Source organism: Hevea brasiliensis, chromosome 3 (genome assembly GCF_030052815.1).
Source record: "Hevea brasiliensis isolate MT/VB/25A 57/8 chromosome 3, ASM3005281v1, whole genome shotgun sequence".
Classification (NCBI taxonomy): domain Eukaryota; kingdom Viridiplantae; phylum Streptophyta; class Magnoliopsida; order Malpighiales; family Euphorbiaceae; genus Hevea; species Hevea brasiliensis.
Window position 1 is genome coordinate 25174661 of NC_079495.1, and position 14919 is coordinate 25189579.

General features: G+C 36.3%; 1 protein-coding gene across 1 annotated transcript; it reads left to right on the plus strand.

Annotated features, from left to right (window-relative positions):
- Positions 1-1009: 1009 nt before the first annotated feature.
- On the plus strand, positions 1010-2377 carry LOC131178346 (uncharacterized). Its single transcript, XM_058143304.1, has 2 exons — positions 1010-1653; positions 1762-2377. The coding sequence occupies exons 1-2, from the start codon at positions 1010-1012 to the stop codon at positions 2375-2377; spliced, it is 1260 nt and encodes a 419-aa protein (XP_057999287.1).
- The last annotated feature ends 12542 nt before the right edge of the window (positions 2378-14919 follow it).

Genomic DNA, 14919 nt, shown 5'->3' on the forward strand with positions numbered 1-14919 from the left:
CGATCTTTAATCATAACTCGCATTTCAACTGATCTCCCTTATAGGCATTTTACCCGATCTCTACCACGTACTTGACCTCAAGTCATTTTCTCCAAACTCACAATAACTTGTTCCCAGATGAATAATAAATCCAGAGTCTATCCGATCTCATGAATAAATTAAGCATTTTCTGATCTTTATGCTTATTCGACTTATTTTGATTAATTGCCAAACTATCGGTCTGCATTTAGTTTTCTGATCCCCTAACCCCAAATTTCAGGTAATTCCAGAAAGTTTCTGGATCAGATCTCGCTCGCAATGTTCAAATATCTAACCAAGTTAATATCTTATCCGATTTATGACTGATCCTGAACTTAGCAAAATTGGACAGAGACCTGGTCTCAAATCAAGTATTTTCAAAGGTTTCCTAATCTCATATTTACGCTTAATGTTTGCCGAGCTCTTTAAGCAGTCATGTTCGATAACCGATCTTAAGATTTGTGATTGGACTTGTCCAATTAATTGGGAATTGAATTAACGCTCATTCGTTCTTAGTTTGGTATTTTTCCAATCTCATCAAGAACTGATCAATAAAGAAATCAGGAAATAGAAGGAGGGATCGGGAAGCAAGAAAAGATCGAATGTGGGAAGAGTGGATGAAGATCGAAATAAGAAGTCTCAGATCAATCAACCATAATGAGACATCGGGTAGACCGAGGAATGACCTATAGAGATCAGAAGTGCTTGAGGAGTCAAATCATTTCCAATCATGACCTTTAATTTATAAGTTTAACTCCTTGCCGTTGGATTGCAAGCGGTTAAAGTAGCTCAGTACATCTCGATGGGTTATGTTCTGGGACAACATGATGACACTGGGAGGAAGGAAAGAGCCATTTACTATTTAAGCAAGAAACTCAACGAATGCGAGTTAAGATACTCATTCCTGGAAAAAACCTGTTGTGCATTGGCATGGACAGTGAATCGACTCAAACATTACATGTTGAATTATAAAACGTGGCTCCTCTCCAGAATGGATCCAATCACGTACGTATTTGAAAGCCCGTTCATACTTGGAAGAATAGCAAAATGGCAGGTCATAGTTTCTCAATGTGACATTGTCTATATGACAAGAAAGGCGGTAAAAGGAAGTATGATAGCTGATCTCCTGGCTGAAAACCCAATCAAAGATTATGAGGCTCTGGATTTCAAATTCTCAGATAAGTATATTAATGCAGTAGGCGATGATGTGGAGGGAATCGATGACATGTGCGAAATGTATTTTGACAGAGTAGTCAATTTATCTGATAATGGGATTGGGATAGTGCTGGTAGCCCCAGATGGAAAACATTTTTCAATAACCGTTAAGCTAAGATTTGGTTGTACTAATAACGTAGCAAAGTATGAAGCCTGCATGAGTGGCTTACAGACTGCCATTGAAATGATGATGAGGAAATTAGAGGTGCATGGGGATTCAGCTCCGATCATTTACCAAGTCAAAGGGGAATGGCAAACAAAAGACCCGAAACTAATATTGTATAAAAAATATCTCCTCAAACTAATCAAGGAATTTGAAGAGATTTCCTTCACTCACCTGTGCCGTGACAAGAACCAATTTACTGATGCCTTAGCTACTTTAGCCGTGATGACTCAAATGGAGGAAGGGCAGATAATGCAGTTATTACAAATTAAAGCAAGGAGTGAGCCAGCATACTACTTTATGATTGAAGAAGAAACAGATAGCAAACCTTGGTATCATGATATTTAGATGTACATAAAAAATAGAGAATACCCTCCTAGGGTAAGCAGAAACAAAAGAAGAATGATAAGAAGGTTAGCGCTGGGATACTTCCCCAGTGGCAAAATCTTGTATAAGAGAACCTCCAACGGTGAGTTATTGAGATGCACGAATGCAAAAGAAGTAAGGAGGATTCTTTTTGAAACCCATGAAGGGAACTGTGCTACTCATAGCAATGGGTATATGATGGCTAAGCAGATCCTAAGGCGGGATTACTTCTGGACTACTTTAGAAAAAGACTGCATTGAGCACTTCCGAAAATATCACAAATGGCAAATTTATGCTAATAAGATAAATGTCCCTCCTTATCAACTCTATAATCTTGTCTCACCATGGCCTTTTGCAATGTGTGGCATCGAAGTAATTTGTCTAATTAATCTAAAAGCATCCAATGGACATAGGTTCATTTTGGTGGCCATTGATTACTTTACTAAATGGGTTGAAGCTATCTCATATGCTCACATCACTCAAAACACATTTCTGAAGTTCTTTAAGAATAACATTATCTGCCGGTATGGTCTTCCCGGTGAGATTGTCACTGACAAAGCCAATAATTTAAATGGTCCGAAGATTCAGAAGTTGTGTGCCCAATATAAGATATGACATCTCAATTCATTATCATACCGACCCCAGAAGAATGGAGTTGTGGAAGTTGCCAATAAAAATCTCAAGTGAATAATTGGAAAAATGACTATCACTTATAAAGATTGGCATGATATGCTTCCCTTCACCCTTCATGCTTATCGGACCACGGTAAGGATGTCGACTGGGGCAACTCCATATTCGCTGGTCTATGGTATGGAAGCTGTTTTGCTAATAGAGGTGAAAATTCCTTCCTTAAGGATTCTGAAAGAGGCAGAATTGGATGAGACAGAATGGGTTCAATCAAGGTTAGATCAGCTGAATTTGATGGATGAGAAAAAACTAACAACAGTATGCCATGGGCAGTTATACCAAAGAAGAATGCCTAGAGCATTTGATAAGAACGTACGCCCGCGTGAATTCTAATATGGAGATCTAATTTTAAAGAAGATCCTCCCAAATTAAAGCGATTCTTGGAGCAAGTGGTCACCAGCTTACGAAGGGCCTTATGTGGTTAAAAAAACATTTTCTGGCGATGCACTGATCTTGACTCACATGGATGGGGAAGAATTGCTAAGGCTGGTGAACGCAGATGTTGTAAAAAGGTATTATGCATAAAAAAAAAGGTGGGGGTGAAAACCCGAAAGGGAGCTCATAGCAAAATGTGAGAAAGGAGGCGAAAACCCACAAGAGTGCTTTTTGCGAAATGAGTGAAGAGTGAAAACTTGGAAAGGCACCTCAGAAAAGAGAGCTACAAAAAAAAAAGGGAACCCTAGGAGTAAAAACCGAAAGGGCGCTTCTAGTCGGAAATGGTGAAGAAATATGGAGGGTCTTGAGATCAAGGGATAATGAGTTACATAAAACACTTTTCAGATGGTCACTTAGAACGCTTGCAATTGAGGGACTTCGAGGTTAACTAAGGGCATTTGTGAGATTTATCCTTGTACCCTTTTCTCTAAAAATTATATCTTTATTCCTTCGATCATAAAAGGGTTCTGGGAGAAAATCATGGGCCAAGCCTTAAGACTCGTTCCTACCTTTTCCATTAATCGTTCATCTTTGAAACCTTATTAAGTAAACTTTGCTTGAATGAACACCCTGCATCAGATTTGCTTTGTGAGCATTAAAGTTACATACATAAAACTTATCTACAATAGTTGGTTAAGTCGGCTTCAAGTTAATTTTAATTTTCATATTTAAATTTCTTATTGTTAACCTCTGGGTTCAAGATCCAAGTTGATTTTCATTTTCAGCATTTAATTTCCTATCATTAACCTCTGGATTCAAAATCCAAGTTGATTTTAATTTCTTGCCATCAGCCTCTGGGTTCAAGATCCAAGTTGATTTTAATTTCTTACCATCAACCTTTGGGTTCAAGATCCAAGTTGGTTTTAATTTCTAGCCATCAACCTCTGCATTCAAGATCTAAGTTGATTTCAATTTTCAGCATTTTAATTTCTTGCAATCAACCTCTGGGTTCAGGAGTCAAGTTGATTTTAATTTCCTGTTATCAACCTCTGGATTCAAGATCCTAGTTGATTTTAATTTTCAGCATTTTAATTCCTTGCCATCAACCTCTGGGTTCAAGATCCAAGTTGATTTTATTTTTTGCTATCAACCTCTGGATTCAAGATCTAAGTTGATTTTAATTTCTTGCCATCAATCTTTGGGTTCAAGATCCAAGTTGATTTTAATTTCTTGCCATCAACATCTGGGTTCAAGATCCAAGTTGATTTTAATTTCCTATCATCAACCTATGGATTCATGATCCAAGTTGATTTTAATTCTCAGATTTTAATTTCCTATCATCAACCTCTGGGTTCAAGACCCAAGTTGATTTTAATTTCCTATTATCAACCTCTGGATTCAAGATCCAAGTTGATTTTAATTTTCGGCATTTTAATTTCATGTCATCAACCTCTGAATTCAAGATCCAAGTTGGTTTTAATTCTCAAATTTTAATTTCCTGTCATCAACCTCTGGGTTCAAGACCTAAGTTGATTTTAATTTCTAATTATCAACCTCTAGATTCAAGATCTAAGTTGATTTTAATTTTCGGCATTTTAAATTCATGTCATCAACCTCTGGATTCAAGATCCAAGTTGATGTTAATTATCAGAGTTTAATTTCCTGTTATCAACCTCTAGATTCAAAATCTAAGTTAATTTTAATTTCCAGCATTTTAATTTCCTCCCACTATAGAGATCGGAGGTGCTTGAGGAGTCAAATCATTACCAATCATGACCTTTAATTTATAAGTTTAACTCCTTGCCATTGGATTGTAAGCAGTTAAAGCAGTTAAGTACATCCCAATTTACACAGTTGATCATAATTATAAGGACGGGTTTGAAACCCTTAGATCAAAAAGTGAATAACTAATTCGGCACCTTTTGTTCCTAGCCCTTGGATCCATTTTGTAGGGCAGGATTCCTAACCATTGGATGAAAGGATGAAAGGACAGAGATCTTGAACGAAATCTTAACCTTCAATTTTGATTCTTTTTAATTCTAAGATGTAGGATCGTGTCCTTTTAGATCCAAACCCTTCATCTCCTCCTATTGAAATCTTGACCCTCTATTTTTGAGCACTCGTATCTTATAAATACCTGCATGCAATACTGTGGAGGTGGTGGTGATTATTAAGGAAAAGCTCTGAATTTTTGCTGTAGTTTTATTATCTTTCAATCAGAAACTCCAAAGGTTTCTAGAGACTTTAGAAACAAGTTTTCTAAAGGATCTCGTTACTAAAGCTACAGGTCTTGCAATCCATATCCTTAACAACCGTGCACTATCTTGAAAACCCAAGCATAGCCCGTCAATAAGATCTCACTTTCACACCTTCTGCACCTCAGAGTCACCTTACCATCTCAACTTTAGTAGCTCTAAATTTGTAAGGACATTGGTACCTGCTCACCCATTATTTCAGCTCTTTATAGGAGTATCACTAGCCTATGTTCATGACATGAATATTTTTAAGGTTCTTCGTCACACCGAATCTTCAGAATAAGTTTACATCAAATTTAACTTATCTCACAAATATAACCTTTGTTTTTTTATTATCACATTTGCGAGTTTTACTTTTATCGTTACTTTATTCTTAATTTTCTTCATTTTATTTCATATGAGAAATGATAGTTCAAGTCACTTTATGTATCGTAAGGAGTATGGATGGAAGTGATGATATGGAGATTCCCGATCTAAATAAAAGAAAATGATTAGGAAAAGTTCATAACAAAAGAATTCATCTTTAACAAATCGGGGGACTGGGAGAGAGTCCTTTTCTGGAACTCTTATAATTTAACCTTTTATAAAGTGTTTGATACTATACTAGAGAGACTGGGGGAGAGTCCTTTCCTGGATTCTCTTGGCTAAAGTTCTAATAAAAATGTTTTAAGAGATTGGGAGAGAGTCCTTTCCTGAATTCTCTTGGCCAAAGTTCTAATAAAAATATTTTAAGAGATCGGGAGTGAGTCCTTTTCTATATTCTCTTGGCCAAAGTTCTAATAAAAATGTTTTAAGAGATCGAGAGAGAGTCCTTTCTTGAAATCTCTTAGCCAAAGTTATAATAAAAATGTTTTAAGAGATCGGGAGAGAGTCCTTTCCTTAATTCTCTTAGCCAAAGTACTAATAAAAAAATTTTAAGAGATCGGGAGAGAGTCATTTCCCGAATTTTCTTGGCTGAAGTTCTAATAAAAATGTTTTGTATAAATTAGGAAAGGTCGAGAGAGAGTCCTTTCCTTTCTAGCCCTAATACTTTTATTATAAAATTCATCACATATTCTAAACATTGAGTCTGCGGAAGAGTCATTCGAAAGAATTCCAAATCTTATATTGAGGCCTGATGGAGAGTCCTCCTCAAGGCCCTCATATTTACATTATTAGGGTAGAGCTCTTCCTTCAGTTCAGCTTAATAAAAAAATATCATAATTCCAAAAATATTAAATTACTTTAAGATGAAACGATATGGGTAAAGGCTTTACTGGTAATTATGCTGATGATGGGACCTCCCTCTATTAACTGAGAGTCCTCATTAATAAAGGGAATTCTCTAAGTTTTAATTAACACATCCCTTTTGAATTAGAGTCCTAATTAAAAGGAATGAAATTCTATACCCACATCGGTTCTCAAAGTATCCATTACACACTCCGCACCCTTAGTTATTTGAATGCCAATGATGAGGTACATAATGTGTGAGCCGAGAGTCCTCCTCACTCGTTATGAATCTTTAGGGACCAAATAACACCTCTTCGAAATCAGAGTCTTAATTCGACGAGGGATGAACTTAAAAAATACATAACAAATTAAACAAACATAATATCAATTCACTGTAGAGTCATCCCATATACTGGTGTTCTTGGGTAACCCAAAATAGTGAAATATCAAATGTCCCTTTTATCAATAATAGGGACCAACATCATAATAATAACCCCAAAATTATAGATTTTAAATTATAAAAAGTAAATTATTAAATCTGCTTGCCCTCATTGAGGGATGAGATGGGGTGCCTAATACCTTCTCTGCACGTACATGGACCCCGAGCCTAGAACATCTATTTTAGAAGTAGTTTTATAAATTTTTATTTTTACAAATGGTTTTCTTTAATTTTCCTCAAGATTAAAGTGGTCTCCTCACTTTTTCCACTTCAGTGAGAATCATCTGGCGACCGCAAAATCCTTGCGACAATCCCTAAACTTAAACTTTTGCTTGTCCCCAAGCAAAATAAAGCTTTGAAAACTCATTAGGGTACTTGATTTTCTTCGAAACATAACAAATAACTTAACTTGCATATAATTGAGCTCTTTACAGCCTCATACCAATTTCCATACCTTTAAGACATAGAGACATCAATGTTTGCCTGCTAGAATTTCATTCCCCTCATAGAGTTTTAACCAATCATTCCATTTACAAGGCCATTAATAAGTCACAAATAACCTGTTTCACTAGGATAGATTTGAGAAACACTTACTTACCTCAGATTGCCTCTATTATGGATGATTGTGATGAAATGAAGTGATATATTTCCAACCCCATGGGCATACCTTAATTTCCTATCTTCACAATATAGCATATACCTTTCAAAGATCAAATGGTGAAATGAAGTGATATATTTCCAACCTCATGGGCATACCTTAATTTCCTATCTTCACAATATAGCATATACTTTTCAAAAGATCAAATGGTCATTAATAAGGTTGTAATGGGGCTAGAGGACAGTGACTTGGCTACCAATAAAAAAGTTTTTGGGAATACAAGTATGAGGACTGCTATCATGCTAATGTTTCTAATACACTAGGCTTATTTTCCTTTAATTTTTTTTACATGGAAAGGAGGAGCATTCTTCTTGATGACTTGGTTTTAGTGCCAAGTATGCTTAATTGATGCTTAATTTGGGACTTCTTTGATTGTTTTCTTAATTTGTAAATTGTGTCCCTTTAATACTTACCCCCAAATTCATTATTTTTAATGGGTTGAAAGGGTAATTTTTTTTGATATTTTTGACTACATACTTGCACTTCTTTTGATCTTGCATACTCTTTCCATTTTTTTTTCTCTCTTTTTTTTAATACACTTAGTACCTTTTACCTATGCAGTTTAGCTTCCTCATAGGGTAGGATAAGTGTTTCGGCTAAGGGCTAGGGCAAAGTTATAGGTTATCAAAGAAATTATATAAGGGAATAGATGTAGCATCAAATTGGCTGCAAGAAGTGAAAATTTGACTTAAGGTGGCTAATGGCTATAATGAGTTTATAAACAAAGAATGCCTTAATCATCTCTTTATCAAACATATGCTAAGATTTTGCCTTAATAGGTCCAAGAGACATGTTCTAGAGTTGGTGAGGCATACTTAGGTTTGTTCATATTTTAGAATTTTTTTTTCCTAATTTTACAAGTATAATGTGACAAACTAATGGCTATGAAAAGGTTTACTTAATTTGACTTCACTTAGGAAATAAAATTTTTCACAAATAATACATTAAAGTCTTTTTGCCTGTCTTGTTATATTTATTCCACTTTCTAAGAGAGATATTTTTGTTGTTTAGCCAAGAGCAGACATCGTGGTGTGTGGCATTCTTGAAATGCTAGGCCAAAGCAAATTTGGGTTGTGGCGGGGGTTGAGGCTATGGCTATTTTTTTGGGTTAGGGTTAAGCAGCTTCTTGGCATACTTATCTTTGGCCTTTGGGGTGGTGATGTGGAATCATTTCTTGCCCTGGAGGAGGAGCAAATTCGTCCTACTACTCTTTTATGGGGGCCATTGAGAGAGAAAATCAAGAATGGGTTAGCGTTTGGATGGGAGAAATCAAGAGAGGGGGAGAGTTTTTAAGAGATTTTTAAAGAGGGAGAGGTTTTGTGTTATGGAATCGAGTATTGAAATTTTTAAATTGGAGTTGGAGGGGTTAGCACATCATTTCATGAAAAATTTTCATGCCTCTTCAAGTTGGGTCTGCGAAGATTTACAGGGGGCCGTGTTCCACTACACGGGTCACCCCCATGTAATCGTCTATTTTATTTTTCTTTTAAGCTTAGTAAGTTATACAAGTCATGTACAAGTCCACAAGGTTGACTCGTGTCAATTTTTGTCCCTTTTTCTCCTTCTCTGTTTTGCTCTCCTAACTTACATGGGCCATGTACCACTATATGGGTACCCTGTGTAAGTTTTTGTTTCTTTAAAATTCCCATTCTTTTCTCTTCCTTTGTTACAAGGCCCATGTGTCCTTGCACTAAGAACTCCATGTAACTTTTTAGAGTGATTAATTCATGTGTGCTTTGTGCTCAGTAAGTTACACGAGCCATCCTTCAAAGCACAGGGTACCCAAGCAATTTCCTAGACCAAAAATCTAGGCACTTTAAATGCATACTTTTTCTTATCCCTTCAAGTTTTCATGTTAACTTATTTCTGAATGTATGAATAAAATGCATATCAGAGATTAGCAATAAATGCACTTATTTGAAATTTTCCCATCTTGTGTGGTTTTGACTCTTTCTCTCAAGCCATTCTTTCCTCTTTGCTCCTTACTTTTGCCTACAATGTCCTAGGTTAGAGTTTGGGATTCCTACAAAACTTAAAGAAAGTAAACTAAGCTTAAAGAAAATTTCTATAGTCTTGGGTTGCCTCCTAAGGAGCACTTATTTATAGTCTTTAACTTAATGGTTCCTTTTGTCTCAATGCTATGCAGGTGGGTTGTTAAAGGAGTGTGTTGCTCCTTTCTCAATTGGTTCTCCCAAGAAGTATGGCTTTAGTCTTTGGCCATTAACTTTGAAAGCTCCTAAGGTTTCACTCCACACTTTTATTGCTCTATGTGGGAAGACTTTCAAAACCTTGAAGGGCTGGACCACCTAGATCTTAGCTTTCATGGGAATAGCTTCAATCTTGAGTTGAAAAGTAAGACAAGGTCTTCTTCTTTGATTTTTCTTCTTATGATATGCTTGTCATGCCAGCTTTTCATCCTTTCCTTAAATATTTTTGCATTTTCATGGGCATTTTGCCTAATTTCTTCTAGTTCATTGAGCTATAGAAGTTTCTTTTCTCTAGCAGTCTTTAGGTCAAAATTGAGGGTTTGAATTGCTCAATAGGCTTTGTGTTCAAGTTTAACAAGGAGGTGGCATGACTTCTCATACACCAAGCGAAAGGAAGTGGTTCCAATAGGTGTTTTGAAGGCAATACAGTAGGCCCATAGTGTATCATCCAATTTTAGGGGCCAATCCTTCCTTGAGCGATTTACTATTTTCTCAAGTATCTTCTTTAATTCCCTATTTGAAATCTCCACTTATCCACTTATTTGAGGGTGGTATGGTGTTGCTACTTTGTGAGTCACTCTATATTTTTTTAGAAAAGCTTCAAACTGATTGTTGCAGAAGTGACTTCCCCCATCACTAATGATTGCCCTTGGTGTGTTACATCTTGTAAAGATGTATTTCTTGAGAAGCTTGATGACTATCCTAGCATCGTTTATTAGTGAGGCTATTGCTTCTACCTACTTGGATACATAATCCACATCAATAAGGATATACTTATTGCCAAATGAGGATGGGAATGGACCCATAAAGTCTATACCCCAAACCTCAAATAATTCAACTTTAAGTATTCCATTGAGTGGCATCTCATTCCTTCTTGAAATGTTTCTTGCTCTTTAACATTGGTTGCATATTAGCACAAAAATTCTCAAAACTTTAAAGAAGTTTGGCCAATAGAACCCTAATAATAAAATCTTTACTGCTATTTAAGAGGTGCTGAAGTGTCCTCCATAAGGTGATAAATGGCAATGCTGCAGCACATTTTCTACTTTCTCCTTTAGTATGCATCTTCTGATAAGTCCATTATTGCACTTTTTGTATAGTAGAGGTTTCTCCCAAGTGTTGTCCCTTATGCCATGCACGAATTTCTTTTTCTACTGGTAGGACATATTTGACGGTAAAACTCTGCATACAAGATAATTAATAATATTTGCATACCATGGTGGTTGAGAGATGGATAGGAGGTATTCATCTAGAAAAGAATCATCAATTGGCAGGTCCTGGGTGAGATTTCCCTTTTCCCCCTGCTTGAGTCTAAAGAGGTGGTCTGCTACCACATTTTTGGTCCCCTTTTTATCTTTAATTTCCAGGTCAAATTCCTATAAAAGAAGAATCCACCGGATCAACCTTGGTTTGGCTTCCTTTTTGTTCAAGAGGTACCGGATAGCAGCATGGGTCTATGTATACAATGACTTTGGATCTAACTAAGTAGGATCTAAATTTATCAATTGCAAACACTACTACTAGAAGTTCTTTCTTTGTGGATGCATAGTTGACCCGCGTGTCATCAAGTGTTTTGCTTGCATAGTAGATAGCATAGATTTTTCTATCTTTCCTTTGTCCAAGCACTGCTCCTACTATGTAATCACTTGCATTGCACATTACCATAAATGGCAACTCTTAATCTGGTGGTTACATTATGAGTGCAGAAATCAAGGCTTCTTTTATCCTGTAAAAAAAGTCAAAGCATCTATCTTCAAAGTCAAAGAGAACATCTTGGTTTAATAAGTTTGTTAATAGCCTAGCTATTTTTGAAAAATCCTTGATGAATCTTCTATAAAAGCCTGCATGTCCCAAAAAGCTTCGCTCTCCTTTTACTGATATTGGTAGTGGCATCTTATCTATTATCTCTTTCTTTGCCTTATCCACTTCAATTCCTCTTTCTAGCACAAGGTGATCAAGAACTAGGCCCTCTTTTACCATAAAGTGGCATTTTTCATAATAAGGGATTTGGTTTGATTTGTCACATCTTTGTAATGCATTAGACAGGTTGGCTAAACCCTCATCAAAAGTAGTTCCATAAAAAAAGAAATCATATATAAAAAAAAACTATAATGTCTTCAATAAAATCAGAAAAAATAGCCATCATAGATCTTTAAAAAGTGGCTGTGGCATTGCAAAGACCAAAGAGCATTCTCCTATAGGCAAAAGTGCCATAGAGATAAGTGAAGGCGGTCTTTTCTTGGTCTTCTGGGTGAATTAGGATTTGGAAAAATCCTGAATATCCATCCAAGTAACAAAAATAGGAGTGCTTGGCTAGCCTTTTAAGCATTTGGTCAATAAAGGGAAAAGGAAAGTGGTCTTTCTTGGTGGCACTGTTCAACTTTCTATAATCAATGCATATATGCCAATCAGTGACCATTCTAGTAGGAATTAGCTCATTATTTTTGTTTTTAATGATACTTGTCCCACCCTTTTTAGGCACTACATGCACTGGACTAACCCATTTACTATTAGAAATTAGGTATATTATACCTGTATCTAATAATTTCAAAATTTCTTTCTTCACTGCTTCCTTCATGTTAGGGCTTAGTCTCCTTTGATGTTCAATGGTGGGTGTAATATTTTCTTCCATAAGTATTCTATGCATACAAATGGAAGGGCTAATCCTTTTAAGGTCTTCTATTGTGTACCCTATAGTTTTACTATGAAATTATAGGCCCTTAATTCCCTCAAAAGTTTTTACTCCTCTAACTTAGTTAGGCTAGCACTTATTATGATAGGATAATTAGAGTTTAAGTCTAGAAATGCACACCTGAGAGTAGAAGAAAGAGGTTTTAGTTCTACAAGTTTCTTAGCTTCTTGTGATTCAGCTATGGATTGTGATTCTTGTAATTCATCCACTTGGAGTGCTTGGGCTAAGGGTAGAGGTGGGCTAGCTTCAAATGATTGTGCATAGGCTATAATCTCCTTGTTGTTATCATCAATGGTGTTGCTGTGCACTATGCATGCTTAGAAAGGATCTTTAGGATATCTTTTATAAAACTCATTTTCTACTAGCTTGTCTATAATGTCAACCCTTAAGCACTCATCTATGTCTAGCTTATGTTTTATTACTCTAAACAGGTTAAATTCTACTTTCTCTTTTCTTACTTTGAGAGTTAACTGCACATTTTTAATATCTATGATAGCTTTGGTGGTTGCCAAGAAAGGTCTTCACAATATAATGGGAATTTGAACATCATCCTCTATCTCCAGGACAACAAAATTAACAGGAATAAAAAATTTACCTACCTTGATGGGGATGTTCTCCAAGATGCCAACTGGATACTTAACAGACCTGTTTGCCAGTTGCAATGAGATCGTAGTTAGTTTGAGCTCTCCAACATTCAGCTTTTAGCATATTGATAGTGGCATCAGACTGACACTTACTCTTAGAACACAAAGGGCCTTGTCTATATTCATGTTGTTAATAAGACAAGGTATTGAGAAGGTTCCAGGGTCCTTGAGTTTTGGAGGTAGCTTATTTTGTAAAATGGCACTGTATTCCTCTGTCAGAGCAACTGTCTCATAATCCTCTAGCTTCCTCTTCTTTGAGAGGATTTCCTTTAAGAACTTTGCATAGGATGCAATCTGAGATAGTTCTTTAGTGAAAGAAATGTTAATGTAAAGTTTCTATAAAACTTCCAAAAACTTTCTAAACTGCTTATCCAATTTAGCCTTTTGAAATCTTTGAGGAAAAAGTAGAGGGGGTTGGTATCATTTAGGTAGCTTCTTTTTTTTTTTTTTTTTTTTTTTTTTTCTTCTCCTTGTCCTTGTTCTTTTTAGCATCCTTCTCTTCTCCCTTTGCTTGGTTATCAGAATTACCAGAAGTTTCCTCTATTGACTTTTACTTATCTTCTAGTTGTTATTCTTCTAGAATTTTGCCACTCTTTAAAGCAACTACCTTGCAATGCTCTTTAGGGTTTGTTTATGCTTGACTTGGTAGTTTAACAATGGCTTTGCTTAAAGAACTAGCTTGCTAAGCAATTTGGTTCTCAAGTATTTTGTTGTGAGTAGCCAGTTGGTCCATTCTGGAATTTAGTTGTTTTATTATCTCATTTTGTTGTTGTTGTGTTACTAAAAAGCTTTCCATCATAGATTCCATAGTCAACTTAGATTCAGGCTATTGAGGTTAAGGAGCTAGTGGTTGAGCTGCATTTTGTCCTTTATTCTGAAAACCTAGTAGTGGTGGTCTGTATATCTGCTGCTTGTTGATGGTTTGATTAAGTTGGTTCTATGAGTTTGACAATGCGAAGTTAGGGTGGTTCCTCTATCCAGGGTTGTAAGTGTTTGAGTATGGATTATTGAGCTGCCTTTGATTGAAGTTTCCTCCATTATTCACATAGTTCATCTATTCTATGGAGGGCTTATTATAGTTGCTACATTCTAAAGTCATGTGGCCTCCTCCACAGTTATCGTAGTTTTGATTGCTTGACCCTACTGCATTAGCTTGCATCTTGTCAAGTCTCCTTGTGAGTTGGTCAAACTGAGTGTTGATCATGCTTAGGGCATCCAATTCTAGGATTCTAGCTGTTCACATTATATCTCCTCTCTCGTTTGACCATTTGAAATTATGATATACAACCCTCTCTAGAAGTTCAAGAGCTTCATTTATTATTTTCTCCATGAGGTCTCCTTCTACTGCTGAATCAACTGTACTCGTTATAAATGGTAGTAATCCATAGTAGAAGTTCTGAACTAAGAGCCAATCCTCTATGCCATGATGTGGTTACTCCCTTTGAAGGTCCTTGTACCTTTCCCATGCATCATATAGTGATTCTCCTTCCCTTTGCCTAAAAGTGTTCAACTCTATCCTCAATTTTGTAGTCTTTACAGGTGGGAAGTACCTTGCTAAGAAGGCTTGTGAAAGATCCTCCTAGATGATGAATGCTCCAGCTAGTTGAGAAAGTAGCCACTTTCTTATCTTATCTTTGAGAGAGAATGGGAATACTCTAAGTCTAATAGCTTCATCAGATACTCCATTCATCTTGAATGTGTCACGTGGAGCAAGAAAGCATTGAAGGTGATAATGTGGATCTTTTGTAAGTGAACCTCCAAACTGGGTCTGTCGAATCATTTGGAGCCATGCCGGTTTAAGCTCAAAGTTATTAGCCTCTACTATGGGCCTTGTGACACTGGATTGGAATCCTTGGATAGTTAGGGCTTCATAGTCCCTCAAGGGTCTTGGCCTATTATTAACGGCCATGGTTGGAGTTTCAAAAACTATTGGTTCTGGTTCTTGATGTCTCCATTCTCTCTTGATGGCTCTAAGAGTCTTGTTGTCTATT

Bases quoted from the DNA above. Each gene is read 5' to 3' on its own strand.
- LOC131178346 (XM_058143304.1), top strand. From the start codon at position 1,010: ATGGATCCAATCACGTACGTATTTGAAAGCCCGTTCATACTTGGAAGA. The intron at 1,654-1,761 runs GTTATTACAAAT...CATAAAAAATAG, and splicing joins GAGGAAGGGCAGATAATGCA to AGAATACCCTCCTAGGGTAA.